The sequence below is a fragment of the Lithobates pipiens genome, unplaced genomic scaffold (genome assembly GCF_037356315.1).
Source record: "Lithobates pipiens isolate NorthernLeopardFrog02 unplaced genomic scaffold, aLitPip1_a1.2 Scaffold_10, whole genome shotgun sequence".
NCBI lineage: Eukaryota > Metazoa > Chordata > Amphibia > Anura > Ranidae > Lithobates > Lithobates pipiens.
This window is the reverse complement of record NW_027507686.1, coordinates 192,066,431-192,080,928: the sequence shown is the minus strand read 5'-3', so window position 1 is coordinate 192,080,928 and position 14,498 is coordinate 192,066,431. Positions and strand designations below refer to the sequence as shown.

The 14,498-nt window shown below is 42.1% G+C and overlaps 1 protein-coding gene across 2 annotated transcripts in view; it reads right to left on the bottom strand.

Moving 5' to 3' along the window:
• The window catches only part of SYT12 (synaptotagmin 12), a 206,846-nt gene that overhangs the window by 17,385 nt on the left and 174,963 nt on the right, over nucleotides 1-14,498 (bottom strand). For both annotated transcript variants that reach the window (XM_077460785.1, XM_077460784.1), the window contains exon 7: nucleotides 5,058-5,191. In XM_077460785.1, coding sequence (XP_077316911.1) covers nucleotides 5,058-5,191 — 134 coding nt within the window. The remainder of the gene's footprint in view (nucleotides 1-5,057; nucleotides 5,192-14,498) is intronic.

Below are 14,498 nucleotides of genomic sequence, written 5' to 3'. Positions count from 1 at the left end.
AGTTGTAATTTAATACATTTTAAGGTTTCTTCAGGATCATTATATTATTTTCACTGATTTTAAAAGCAAATAAAGAATCATGCTATAAAACACTTCCAGAGCACTGAGGACAGCATGATAGAAAATAATATTCTGTTAGGAGTCTGTATTGGGGAAAATCTTGACTGTGACCAAATTTACTGCAAAAGACTACAGGGGGTCAACTCACATTTCCTAAATTATAGGGAATTTTATGCTACATATTTTTTCTGACAGTGAAAGACTTAAAAACTATGAGCTGTGAAAAAGTTATTCTATGGTAAAAAGTTTTCATTGTAATGTCCCTAGTTTCCATAGTCATGGTGAGGGGGGCTACATTTCACTAGCAAGCCATAATGCAGACCTTTTGACCCTGAAGTATTTTTTTTTATCTCTCCCATTTCTGCTACAGTCCGTTCCCTTCTTCTTGTCAGAACATTTCCTACAAGTTTAAGATTGAATTCCTCTCAGACAGCAAATAGCAGCAGGATCTGGCAGAGGACATCATAGATTCTGACAATTTAGGCATCGGTTCACTGGACTAACCTCACAAAAGTTTATATGACCCAGGGGCATAAACTATAGCACGTGGGACCAAGTGCTGTCTACCTTTTAAAGGTGTTGTCAGCCAGATTACCGTGAAAGGATTCAGTGAGCAACAGTGTTTTTTTCAGTCGCAAATTTGTCAATAATAGGACTACCCTTAAAGCAAACCTGTGAATGTAAACACTACTAAACCATAAATAACTGTGTAGTAAATGCATCTTGAGATGCCTCAATGTCCACTCAGATGTTCTGAAAATGGACCCCTGTGATGGACACAGCGTCAGACCCCCGGCCACCTTCACCAACCTGTGACAAATGGCTGACCAAACTTACCACGTGCTGCAACTGATATGCAATGATGGCACTCTCATCCTGCACAAAGATTTTCCAGCTCATGGGATTACAATCTAAGTGCCAGCAGACTAAGAGCGATTGTGGCTGGGTTTGGTTAACTACGCCGCTAACCTGTTATACCACAATGCAATCGTGATCACTAGATATTTGTCATAAATATCAACATTCACAAGACCATGTATGACTTAATAATCGTAATAAATGTCTGTAATACCCACGGTCACCAAAGGTAGGAGCAGGGGCGGACTGACCATTTGGCCACTCGGGCACTGCCCGAGGGCCCCAGGCCACTAGGGGGCCCCATCAGGGTTGCCAGCCTCAGTAAAACCAGGAACAGAGATGTAAAAAAAAAAACACAGATTTTTACATAGCCTCTGAAATGTCCCTTACCAACATCCTTTTGGTCTAAAAATCCAGAGATTATAGCTGCCCCACCTCTCCAGTACCTTCTCAGCCAATAGAAACATGTCTGTGTATACTGTGTGTGTGTATACTGTGTGGCCCCATAATCAGATTGCCTGGGGGCCCCATAATCTCCTATTGCCCGGGGCCCCATGAGTTGTCAGTCGGCCCCTGGGTAGGAGTATCCAGAGATTTACAGTACAAGAGTGTTCTTCAGAGACAAGGATTCTTAAAATTCTGTCTCGGTGCATTATTATCATGCCAACTGGTTAGAAAAAATACATTGTTCAATAATATATAAGATAAAACGGTGCAAACAAAATGTTAACAGAAAAAAAGGTATTACAAAAGAAAGAGACAATGCAACAGAAAAAACAAAAAGGGTTTAGGAATGAATATGAATACATACTTAAAGTCCAGTCACTAGGCAAGATGGATCAGTGGCTCTCATAAATTGTGGCTGATGTCCCTTGTTTTCTGTTTGTTCACTGGTTTAGGTGCAATTCAGGTCCGCATTTTTGCCTGAATTCGCACCTGAACAAGACCCAAACACGCACGCCCCTTTTTCAATTCAGACCATAACTGCCCCGGAGCTGTTTGAACTTGCTGAATTAAGAGTATGGTCACACTTGCATGTCGTGCGAATTGGATGTGGGAAAACCTGCATTCAATTCATACATATGCTAACCCAGCCTATGATGTTCCTTGTTTGATGGTAAAAGAGAGGTACAGACTACTCAACAGTCTCCCATCTCTGGTCCCTGAGAGGGGTGTTGACAGAAATGACCTTACCTTTTGAGAAGGTCTTGGGAGCAGCCAATGGAATTACATACATATTTACATAGTAGGTGAGGTTGAAAAAAGACACAAGTCCATCAAGTCCAACCTATGTGTGTGATTATATGTCAGTATTACATTGTATATCCTTGTATGTTGTGGTCGTTTAGGTGCTTATCTAATCGTTTTTTTAAACTATTGATGCTCCCCGCTGAGACCCTCTATGTAGTTTAAGGTTAAACCTTTTTTCTTCTAATTTTAATGAGTGGCCACGTGTCTTGTTAAACTCCCCTCCGTGAAAAAGTTTTTATCCCTATTGTTGGGTCACCAGTATGGTATTTGTATATTGCAATCGTATCCCCTCTCAAGCGTCTCTTCTCCAGAGAGAAAGGGTTCAGTGCTCGCAATGTTTCCTTATAACTAATATCCTCCAGACCCTTTATTAGATTTTTTGCCCTTCTTTATGCTTGCTCCCTTTTCAGTTCATCCTTCCTGAGGATGGGTGCCCAGAACTGGACAGCATACTCTAGGTGCGACTGGACCAGAGTCTTGTAGAGTGGGAGAATTATCATTTTATCTCTGGAGTTTATACCCTTTTTAATGCATGCCAATATTCTGTTTGCTTTGTTAGCAGCAGCTAGGCTCAGCAATGGCATGTAATGCCAATCATCTACTAGGACCCCCAGGTCCTTTTTCATTCTAGATTCCCCCAGTATATAGATTGCATTCATATTTTTTCCACCCACATGCATGATTTTACATTTTTCTATATTAAACCTCATTTGCCATGTAGTTGCCCACTACATTAAATTGTTCAGATCTTTTTGCAAGGTTTCCTCATCCTGCGGTAAATTTGTGCCCTGCTTATCTTAGTATTGTCTGCAAATACAGATATTAAACTGTTTACCCCATCCTCCAGGTCGTTTATGAACAAATTATATAGGATTGATCCCAGCACAGAGCCCTGGGGGACCCCATTACCCACCCCTGGCCATTCCGAGTACTCCCCATTTATCACCACCCTCTGAACTCGCCCTTGTAGCCAGTTTTCAATCATGTAATCACCCTATGGTTCTTGCCAATGGACCTTATTTTGTACAGTAAACGTTTATGGAAAACTGTGTCAAATGCTTTTGCAAAATCCAGATACACCACGTCTATGGGCCTTCCTTTATGTAGATGGCAACTCACCTCCTCATAGAAGGTTAATAGATTGGTTTGGCAAGAACGATTCTTCATGAATCCATGCTGATTACTGCTAATAATACCGTTCTCATTAGTAAAATCCCGTGTATATAGTCCCTTATCCCCTCCAAGAGCTTGCATACTTTTGATGTTAGGCTAACTGGTTTTTAATTCCCAGGGATGTATTTTGGGCCCTTTTTAAATATTGGTGCTACATTGGCTTTTCTCCAATCAGCTGGTACCTTTCTAGTCAGTAGATTGTCAGTAAAAATGCCACTGCCTTTATGATCATTCAGCTGTCAGACCCTTGGGTACAGTTTTTTAAATGTAATAATATTTCAAGTATACCCATTGTAATGAGCTGGTAAACCACATATTTTTTACAGCATACAATTTCCATTCCAGAGATACTAAACATGATGTCCCTCAGATAGACAAGTCACCGAGGAGTTGGAAGAATTCTATTTTGCTTCCTGTATACGATAGCCTAGACATTGGTCAGTTCAGTATTTTCTTCCACATTCAAATATTTAGTCAATAGTAATGTAAATATATAATGTATGATTTTATGAATTATGGGTATATTTTGAAAGTGTGAGTTGGAGAAGGGGTCTTTTGCTAGTCAAGTAGGATATCTGTCAGCATCAAGCAGGTCTAAATGGCTTTTAGGAAATTAATTAACCCTGGATAAAACATTTTATTCCACTCCATGTAGTCCTAATGGCTTCAATTACCCTGAGGTTCAAAGCATGGCAAAACTAAAATATTTTACAGTTTTACGATGAGCTAAGCCTAATTCCCTCAGTGGTAAGTGCTGATAACCTTGGCAGATGTTTATTGTTAACAGACATTGAGATGATAGGCAAACTCTGACATACTGTTGTGTTCTTTTACTGGTTTTCTGCCAACTACTGTCTATGGGCACCTTTAAAATGCTAAGAGGTAGTAGGCAAATGATGCCAGATAATACCTTTTGTGCAGTGGTAGGTCCTTGAGGGATCTGTCATCTGCAAGCCCAAGCATACCATATGGGTGTCAAGGGTTGTGTCTATGCAAGTACTGCACATCAGAAAGTCAGTATGTGCTTAGTAACCTCAATGAGTGCTAGCTGTGTAGACAGGTGGAGTCTCAAATTAAAGGATAGGCTTGTGTTTTTTTGTCTTTTAACATTAACAATATAGTAACTAAATATTGAAAATCAAGAGGACAAATGTATCCCTTTAAATCTTTTAAAGCAAAGGCAAACAGGCTGTTATTTTTGAAAGGGAAGTTACCCTTGCAAGGGTACTATCCCCAAAGCTTAATGAGCAAAGTGAAGCTCTGCTGATTTCAATCATCCAATTATGCACTTGACTGGGTATTCTTTGCCAGATGAAATTTCACCACATTCACCGAGCACTGGGGAAAATTCCCTTGCAACGTTAACAGCCTTTTTGTCTTTGGAAAATCAACCCCTAAGTGACAATGGTGACAGCAGAAGAATTCTAAGAAAGCTATCCCTAAAATAGAAATCAGGGTCAGGTAGTGGATATGCATTAAATAGTTAACTATTATCCTGTTCTTCATTTAAATGTAATTTAATGCATTTATCTAGCCATGTCATGAAGGTTGAGCATGAGCTAAAGCTACAATAAGCCAGGAATACAAATGTTCTTTTGAAAAATAGCACAATGTATTCACAGACACATTTTCAATCTCAGGCTCCCTGGGAGCTGCTGTTCTGAGGATCCTGTTTAGAGGAGTACAGCTTTTTACCTATGATTGTGATGACTCACCTGCAGTACTATGGCTGGTACAGAGAAAATCATGGCTTCGTTAAAGACCGGATTTCTGTCATCCCGCTTCGCTGCGGTCTTTTTCTTGCTGATCTTTCTGCCGTCTTGCAGAAGGTACACCTTTACAAATGGATCTGGGAATAAAAAGAAGCACATTAATTTGGATGAAGAGTCTGCCTGCACTGCATGCTGACACCATAAAGCAGATTTTGCTTGTGACCTGCAAAACCTTAACAAAGAGTGTACAGGAGGCACAAACTGAAATCCCTGAATGTCTGGAAGTATATATGCTTCCAAAGATGCAGTATTTTTCATGACCAATACATCTGATTGTTTAATCTTCTTTTGCCCTACCATAGGGTGGCCAGATGTCCCCGGCTTCAGGGGACAGTCCCTGGGGAAAAAAAGTGTTCCTGATATCATTCAAGCTTTAATAATTGTGTCCCTGTCCCTGGCAGCTGCAGGGTAATCTGCCTTACCAGCACTTGACTTGGAGCAGGAGGGAGGGAGAAGTTTTTGATTGGGAGGCACTCTGTGACTTCATTTTGGCCCCCACACTCTACTACTGCTTTGCATGTTAGGCAATCTTGACCCAGAGCAGGCTTAGGTGAAAGTAGGAGAAAGTAGTAGAAAGTAGGCTTTGGTGTCATTAAACCATACCCCTTTAAGCCACTCCCACTCTTTGTGCAATTTGGCCACACATCAATTAGTGTAGCCAAAAAAAGTGGGCATGGTCAGTGGGGTGTCTCCAGATTTAATTTTGAAACTCAGGTCACCTTACTCTACCATTACTTGTGTAGTTCAAGAACCTGTCTGATGCTATATAAACTGATGGGTTGTTTAGGAAAACCCTCACGTTATATAGTTTTGGTAAAAGTAGAAAAAAAACATTGTGCATTTTGTACAAATAGATTGTCATGTTTGGGCAGTTTAGTCTCTGCTCTGCTATCCATCCCCATGAGTAAGCGCCGTTGGGTAGAGTGAAACACATTGGGGGCGTGGCCAAGGTTTTGACTTGATATGTGGCTCCTGGGACACCTATCACCATCTCTGCTCTGTAGTTCAGTTTTCCCAGGTTCTCTTTTTATTTTCTTCTGTTCTTCTTGGGTTGATGGGCCATCTCACAGCTCTAAAGATGCCAAAAGGGTTGGTGTGGTTGACAGTAAAGTGGGGCACCCTAAACTTCTGTAAACTTTTGTTTCTATCAGGTTTGGGCCAAGCACAGCCAAATTAAATATAGCAAAAATGTATTGTTCTCCTAGCCCTTAGACTTTTATGAAACCTGCAGTCAAGCCAGCTGCCATTGCAACCACTGTCATTGAGAAGATCTAATCGAGTGATTTGTCTTGCATAGCAAATCGGTCTCATTCTTATTCCAGTCTGCTCTCTTGTAAATATACAGTATCTCACAAACTTGAGTACACCCCTCACATTTTTGTAAATACTTTATTATATGTTTTCATGTAACAACACTGAAGAAATTAAACTTTGTTACAATGTAAAGTAGTGAGTGTACAGCTTGTATAACAGTGTAAATTTGCTGTCCCCTCAAAATAACTCAACACACAGCCATTCATGTCTAAATACCTGGCAACAAAAGTGAGTACACCTCTAAGTGAAAATGTCCAAATTGGGCCCAATTAGCCATTTTCCCTCCCGGTGTCATGTGTGAATGGGGAGCAGGTGTGTTAAATTTGGTGTTCTCACTCTCTCATACTGGTCACTGGAAGTTCAACATGGCACCTCATGGTAAGAACTCTCTGGGGATCTGAAGAAAAAAAATTGTTGCTCTACATAAACATGGCCTAGGCTATAAGAAGATTGCCAAGACCCTGAAACTGATTGCCAAGACCATAAAGCAGTTTAACAGGACAGGTTCCACTCGCAACAGGCCTCACCATGGTCAGCCAAAGAAGTTGAGTTCACATGCTCAGCATCATAACCAGAGGTTGTCTTTGGGAAATAGACATATAAGTGCTGCAGAGGTTGAAAGGGTGGGGGGGTCAACCTGTCAGTGCTCAGACCATACTCCGCACACTGCATCAAATTGGTCTGCATGGCTGTCATCCGAGAAGGAAGCCTCTTCTAAAAATGATGCACAAGAAAGCTCGCAAACAGTTTGCTGAAGACAAGCCGACTAAGGACATGGATTACTGGAACCATGGCCTGTGGTCTCATGAGACCAAGATAAACTTATTTGGTTCAGATGGTGTCAAGCGTGTGTGGTGGCAACCAGGTGAGGAGTACAAAGACAAGTGTGTCTTGCCTACAGTCAAGCATGGTGGTGGGAGTATCATGGTCTAGGGCTGCATGAGTGCAGCAGGCACTTGGGAGCTACAGTTCATTGAGGGAGCCATGAATGCCAACATGTACTGTGACATACTGAAGCAGAGCATGATCCCCTCCCTTCAGAGACTCGGCCACAGGGCAGTATTCCAACATAACGACCCCAAACACTCCTCCAAGACAACCACTGCCTTGCTAAAGAAGATGAAGGTAAAGGTGATAGACTGGCTAAGCATAGCTCCAGACCTAAACCCTATTGAGCATCTGTGGGGCATCCTCAAATGGAAGGTGGAGGAGCGCAAGGTCTCTAACATCCACCAGCTCCATGATGCCATCATGGAGGAGTGGAAGAGGACTAGGACAGTGCCAGAAAATAATGGTGGACACACAAAATATTGACGCTTTGGGCCTAATTTGGACATTTTCACTTAGGGGTGTACTAACTTTTGCTGCCATTGGTTTAGACAATGGCTGTCTGTTGAGTTATTTTGAGGGGGCAGCAAATTTACACTGCTGTATACTCACTACTTTACATTGTAGCAAAGTGTAATTTCTTCAGTGTTGTCACATGAAAAGATATAATAAAATATTTACAAAAATGTGAGGGGTGTACTCACTTTTGTGGGATACTGTAAATAACTAGACAGAAACAGCCAGAACTTACATTTAGAAAACTTCTAAATGCTTATTGGTATTCCAGGAGTATTGTGTTAAATATGCCAGAAGCCAAGCTGTAATATATCTGCTGGTCGAAAACTGTTCTGCAAGTTGATAAATACAATGCCTGGGCACTAGGATGGGTTTCCAGCCAACATTATTCCTTAATGCTAACACTTGAGATCATTACTTTTGTAGCCACCTTAATATTCCAGAACAAGCCATTACATACATATATCACCCCTATCAGCTCTTCTGCCTGGAAAGTTTTCTGCTGCAGTATTGCAATATATATAAAATAAATATATCAGGGAGAACTTATGTCGATGGTGTTCCAACGGTGGCAACCTTCTATTGTACCCAGGGCCAGGTTTCTGTTATGTGACCTCCTCCCACCCTACAGAGGCTTTATTATTTGTCCTTGTATGCGAAAGAGATCTTTATGGCTACAAAATTCCACATGCCTCATACAACAGAAAATATGTAGTCTTTGTTCTTCTTGAAGAGTACTTGTTCTGTTTATTAGGCAGATTTCTTTTGAAGATCAGGGGTTCTCAACCTTTTAATGATGACAGTCCACCAACTGATTGTTTTTTTTTTTTTCCATATTCTCTTCACCCCACTGGTCAAAATCATCATCACCACTAGTCCTATTAGATACCAGTATGACATTTAAATACATCAATAGCTTAGTTTTACTTTACATATGGATAGCCTTGAAAAGAACAGCTGAATTAAAATCATAAAGATTGTATCATATTTATTAATATTAAAATGGCAAACTATGGGGGGCGTGGCCGGCTGCAGAGAGAAATTGAGGTGTGAGAGCTCCTCTTCCCACAAAGGAAGTTTTCACCCCAAAACTGAGCAATCTGCACACCATAGCATCGGTGACCATGGCAAGGAAAATAAAAGAACTCAGCAAGCCCCAGAAACTGACAGATTTCGTTACATGGCAGACACATGGAGGGTAGGCAAGATGGCGTCGGCCGTATATCCACCCCGGCCTATAACACTCACTCCACCCCAGCTAACTCTGCATCTATCAGCAAAAATAGTGGGTCCCCAGGCAGCAAGCAATCCTACCCTAATACCCCTCAATCTGCAAGCCCAGCTAAAGCCAAATTCCACAGCACTCATTCTGGGGAGGACACTAGAGAGCTGCCTGACAGCATTGAGCATTGAGGTGTTCCCAACGAATAGTTAGCCAGTTATGGACACAGTACTAAAGGACATGTTACTGTCCCTAAGGAGCTCAATCCAAACTGACATGATGTCCTGCATGCAAAAGTTCAATAAGGAGATTCAGGCTGTAGAATCCAGAGTGGGGCACATTGAAAACAAAATGGGGGAGTTTGCAGCCACTATAAACGATATAGTAGATGCCCATGATGAAAAAGAGGAGGTAATAGAAGGGCTCAAATCTAAAATGGCTAACATGGAGGACAGAAATAGAAGGAATAACTTAAAAATCAGACGGATTCCAGAGTCTATACAGCAAGGAGACCTGTGTGAGTACACCACTACTCTGTTTAAAGAAATCCTTCCTGAACTCACAGCTCTAGATATGATCATAGACAGGCTCCATCGCCTGCCTAAACCTTCATACCTTCCCGACCATATCCCTAGGGATGTAATACTACGGTTAAATTTTTACCATGCAAAAGAAAAATTAATGTCTGTAATGCGCACCAAGGAGCATATTCCCCCACAGTATCAAAATCTGCAATTTTTTGCTAATTTATCGCAATACACCCTCCAGAAAAGAAGGAGCCCCACCACAATTAACAAAGTCCTCAGGAGTCATAAGATCAACTATAGATGGGGCTTTCCCACAAAAATCACGATTACCAAAGAGGGCCATACCTTCACAATAGATTCACTGAAAAAGGTATATCTCTGCTCAAAGAATGGCAGATACTTCCAGAGCCTGTCAGCAGGCCTGACTCCCCTAGGATTATTCCTCATGTGGATCCTGAATGGCAAAAGGTCACGGCTAACAATGCTAAAAGACACTGATCACCCTGAAAGCAAATGAGTATTCTTTTCAGTTCTATGGGGAGAGTAGCCTCTCTCGGCTCACAAACTCACCCCCTTGAAACCACTTGAGCAGCAAAATGCTGCATTCGGGTATGAAATACCCATGCTTGGATCACAATGTTCACTTGAAAAGCTTTAGCAGCACCCATAAATGATATTACGTGGTCAGACCACGCGTCTGTAGTGCTGACAATAAGGGACTTTTCCTCCTCGAACCATGTTCCAATCTGGAGAGCTAACCAGCTTCTTTTACAGGAAGTTTTATTAAAAAGTACCGAGTGATGTCACATAGTGACCTGCCCTTATGATGTCACAGTCCCAGCATACTTTGGGATGATGACATCATAAGGGATGGGGTCACCTTGTGACATCACCCGGTGACCCCGCCCCTTGTCCCTATATAAGTCGCCGCACAACACGTCCCAGCATTACGGCCAGAGAGAGCATTGTGTTAACATCGGAAGAAGAAGAAGCAGAAGGCGACAGTGACAGAAGACCGGGCCAATGCTAGTAAAAGAGCTGGAAGAAGAAAGTGGAGGCTCGGCAAGAAGAACCGAAGAGCGAGACAAGACCCCCCAAGAGCAGGACAAGACCCCCAAAGTCGGAAGAAGACCCCCGGACGGTGGCTGCCACAAAGGAGAAAGCCGGGCTCCTCCGCTAGTAAAAGAGGTAGCGGAAGATATCGGAGGAGTCCGGCGAGAAGACCCCCGAAGACGGAAGAAAAGCAGATCCCTGGAGCTGTCTAATAAAGTATTTTAAAAACCTGTGTTGTGTGTTATTTATACTTTTTTCCCCAGGTGAATGGGTAGGCGTACCATGTACCCCATACTCATTCACATAAGGTAGGGGGCCAGAATCTGGGGGCCCCCTTATTAAAGGGGGCTCCTGGATTCTGATAAGCCCCCTGCCCACAGACCCAGACAACCAATGGGCAGGGATGTCGGGAAGAGACCCTTGTCCTCATTGGCGTAGGGTTTCCCCTTTAAATCCATACCAGGTGACGGGGCTAGTGAGATGTCAATCTCGCTGATGGAGGTGACGACATTGACTTCCTGCGCTAGTCCCGTCTACCTGGAGCCACGTTCAAAATTAACGGACTTTTCTCTGTGTGTGGGCAAGTCTGCTCGGGAAAGTCCGGCCAGTTTTCCGCCGGATAGTCCGATCGTGTGTACGCGGCATAACATTGTAAATGGATAATCACAGAAGTTGAACCACAGTTCAATAACTTTGTGGGCACAAACACACCAGATAGGTTAAAATTAAACAAAGCTTTATTGTTGCACATTAGATAGTTAAAAAAGCTAATTAAAAGCAAAGTAGCATTATGCACCATATATCATTAAAGTTGGGAGATCAAAATGTAGAATGTATTACACTGAAATGAAGTCTTGTTGAGTTGCAGCCTATAAATAAAGGATAATATGGGGCCACACCACCATTCCATATGAAGCTCAACATGTTTTGTGACTCTCACCTCATTGGGAGCTAGGGTGCTAACATATGAATGCTACAATAATGTTGCCCGGAGACCATCCTAGGTGGTGCCACGAATCAAAGGCACAGGGTCCATACAAAATAAGGTAGGAATATGGTAAATCTACACACAAAAGTAAAGAAAGGCCCTCATAATCAATCCTCTTGTTCCAAGAACTCCTGGCCAACAAATCACATGACATAACAAAAAGGCAAGTCCCAGCGCTCATGAAACAATATAGATATCGGACATAAAAAGTTAATTGCACCATAAACAGCTGCTATAAATATCCATCATAAACATATATGCTAGAAATCAAATAAAATCATTAAAGCATTAGCAGTGCTCATCCAGTGTGTTGCACACTGTGTGCTTTCAAACAGTTCAGGGTTATTGCACCACATGATAAATACGACTGATGGTAAAATTCTACAACTCTAAGATCTTGAAAGTGTTGGGGGTGGTCAAACCCACAGTCCCTTTACCACACCTCATGAGAATTGCTCCCTTCAGATGTTATACTCATCAGATCACACAATCCTCAAATAAATCGCCTTTAGATAATATCCTAATCACATGAAGTCTCACTAGATACTAGGTCCTCCTCCGATCACAGTATCTCTCATATTAAAAGGAAACAGACTACATAGGGTATTATATTATTTTATTCTCTGTAACCCCCCTTAGAACTGCACTTACAAAGAGTAAAAACAATTGCAGCATGAACATAGCAATAGTGACCGCTCAACATGCACAATCTCTCTCACCGATCCCTGGTATTCCCCTGAACGCAGTGATTCCCGGGTAGAGTTTGAAGCTGCTGGCAGTCAAAGAAGCGGCGTGGTCACGCCCAGACGTGTTTCATCATTTCATTGTCGTCCGTGGGCGTTGATGAAGATGTAATGATGAAACGCGTATGAGCATGACCACACAGCTTCTTTGACTGCCAGCAGCTTTGAACTCTACCCGGAAATCACTGCGTTAAGGGGGAATACCAGGGATCGGGGAGAGAGATCATGTGTGCTGAGCAGACACTTTTGATGTTCATGCTGTCATTGTTTTTACTCTTTGTATGTGCAGTTTTAAGGAGGGTTAGGGGAATAAAACATTGTAACAGAATTAGGCTATGTCATCTGTTTCCTTTTAATATGAGAGATACTGTTAGTGGAGGAGGACCTGGTCATCCAGTGTGACTTCATACGATCAGGATATTATCTAAAGTCGATTTATTTTTGAGGCTCTGGTGAAGGGAGCGGTTCTCATGAGGTGTGGTGAAGGAAGTGGTGGGTTTGATCACCCCCAACACTTTCAAAATCTTAGAGTGGTTGAATTTTCCTTTCGGCCGTATTTATCACATGGTACAATAACCTTGAACTGTTTGTAAGCACATGCAGGGCCGTCTTTAATATTGATTGGACCCTGGGCAAAAATTTTCTTGGGGCCCCCCATGCAATTTCACTCTCCACCTGCTCTGAGACATACAATAAATAGCAGCTAGACCTAAAATCAGTTTACTGTACCAGATCAGGCAGAAATTGTGATTGGTTGCCAGCAGTTACAGCATATCATTACTGCTTACTGACTGGTTGCTAGAGGTCACAGCACAGATTACGGTTCACTGATTAGTTGCTAGAGGTTACATCATCTCCTCACTGCAGAGGAGCATGAGATACATATGAATGCTGCCTTTACATATCAATGCCACCGGCCGCAGCTATTTACTTAGTAATGCTGCCGCTATTTACATATGAATGCTGGTTATTTACATGTAAACACAGGGTCTTCGGGTGAGTCATCTGTACACAAAAATAGGACAGAGCTGGGCAGCATTAGTACCAGAACTTCACACTGAGATATTGGTACACAGCACAGGATTAAAACTTCAAGGGACAAGGGAATTTAAACTGGGATAGTTGGCAAGTATGAGGCAACTGCTTTGGGCTCCACAACAATGACAGGGCCCAAGGCAGCTGCCCCTTTTGCCCTGCCTTAAAGACGGCCCTGAGCACATGGTGTGGAACACATTGGATGATCGCTGCTATTGCTTTAATGATTTTATTTGATTTCAAGCATATATGTTTATGAAATCACCTGACATACATCACGGTATGCCCCCTTAAAATCATGAATAATTTAACCATAGGGAATAGATGAAAGCAGGAAAAGAGGCAGCCAAACCACCCTCAATAGATATATACACACTGATGCCCAAACTAGGGAACTATCAAAAATGCGTCTACTAATAGACTAAGGATAATGAGCAATGGGGGTTATTTACGAAAGACAACTCCACTTTGCACTACAAGTGCACTTGGAAGTGCAGTCACTGTAAATCTAAGGGGTAGATCTGAAATGAGGGGAAGCTCTGCTGATTTTATCATCCAATCATGTGCAAGCTAAAATGCTGTTTTTTATTTTCCTTGCATGTCCCCCTCGGAACAGCGACTGCACTTCCAAGTGCACTTGTAGTACAAAGTGGTTTTGCCTTTAGTAAATAAACCCCTATGCCCGCCAGCAACTCACTTATCCATTAAGCATTTTTAGGGATGCAGCATTGTTGTATTATTGGGGTTGACAGGTGCCCATTGTGCCTCCCAATGGCCCTCCTTGTTGGGTTTCCTATGTCTAAGGATGTTGCTGCATTATGTAAAACCATTAGTTTAGTTTTTTAACATTTTTTAGAATGGGTTTCCTCAATATTGTGTATAATTTGAAAAGGTGCCTTAACTTAAAAAAGGTTGAGAAATACTGGTCTAATCCCCCATACACACAATAGAAATTCTGCCAGCAAAGGTCGGATGTGAGCTTTTGGTCAGAAATTTCGACCATGTGTACACTCCATCGGACCTTTGCTGGCAGAATTCCAGCCTGCAAAAGATTGAGAGAAGGTTCTCTATTTTTCGGTCGGAAAAAGTTCCTATCCGAAAATGTGTTCGTCTGTATGCAATATGTGTAATCTATGATCTCTGTACGATCTCTAATCT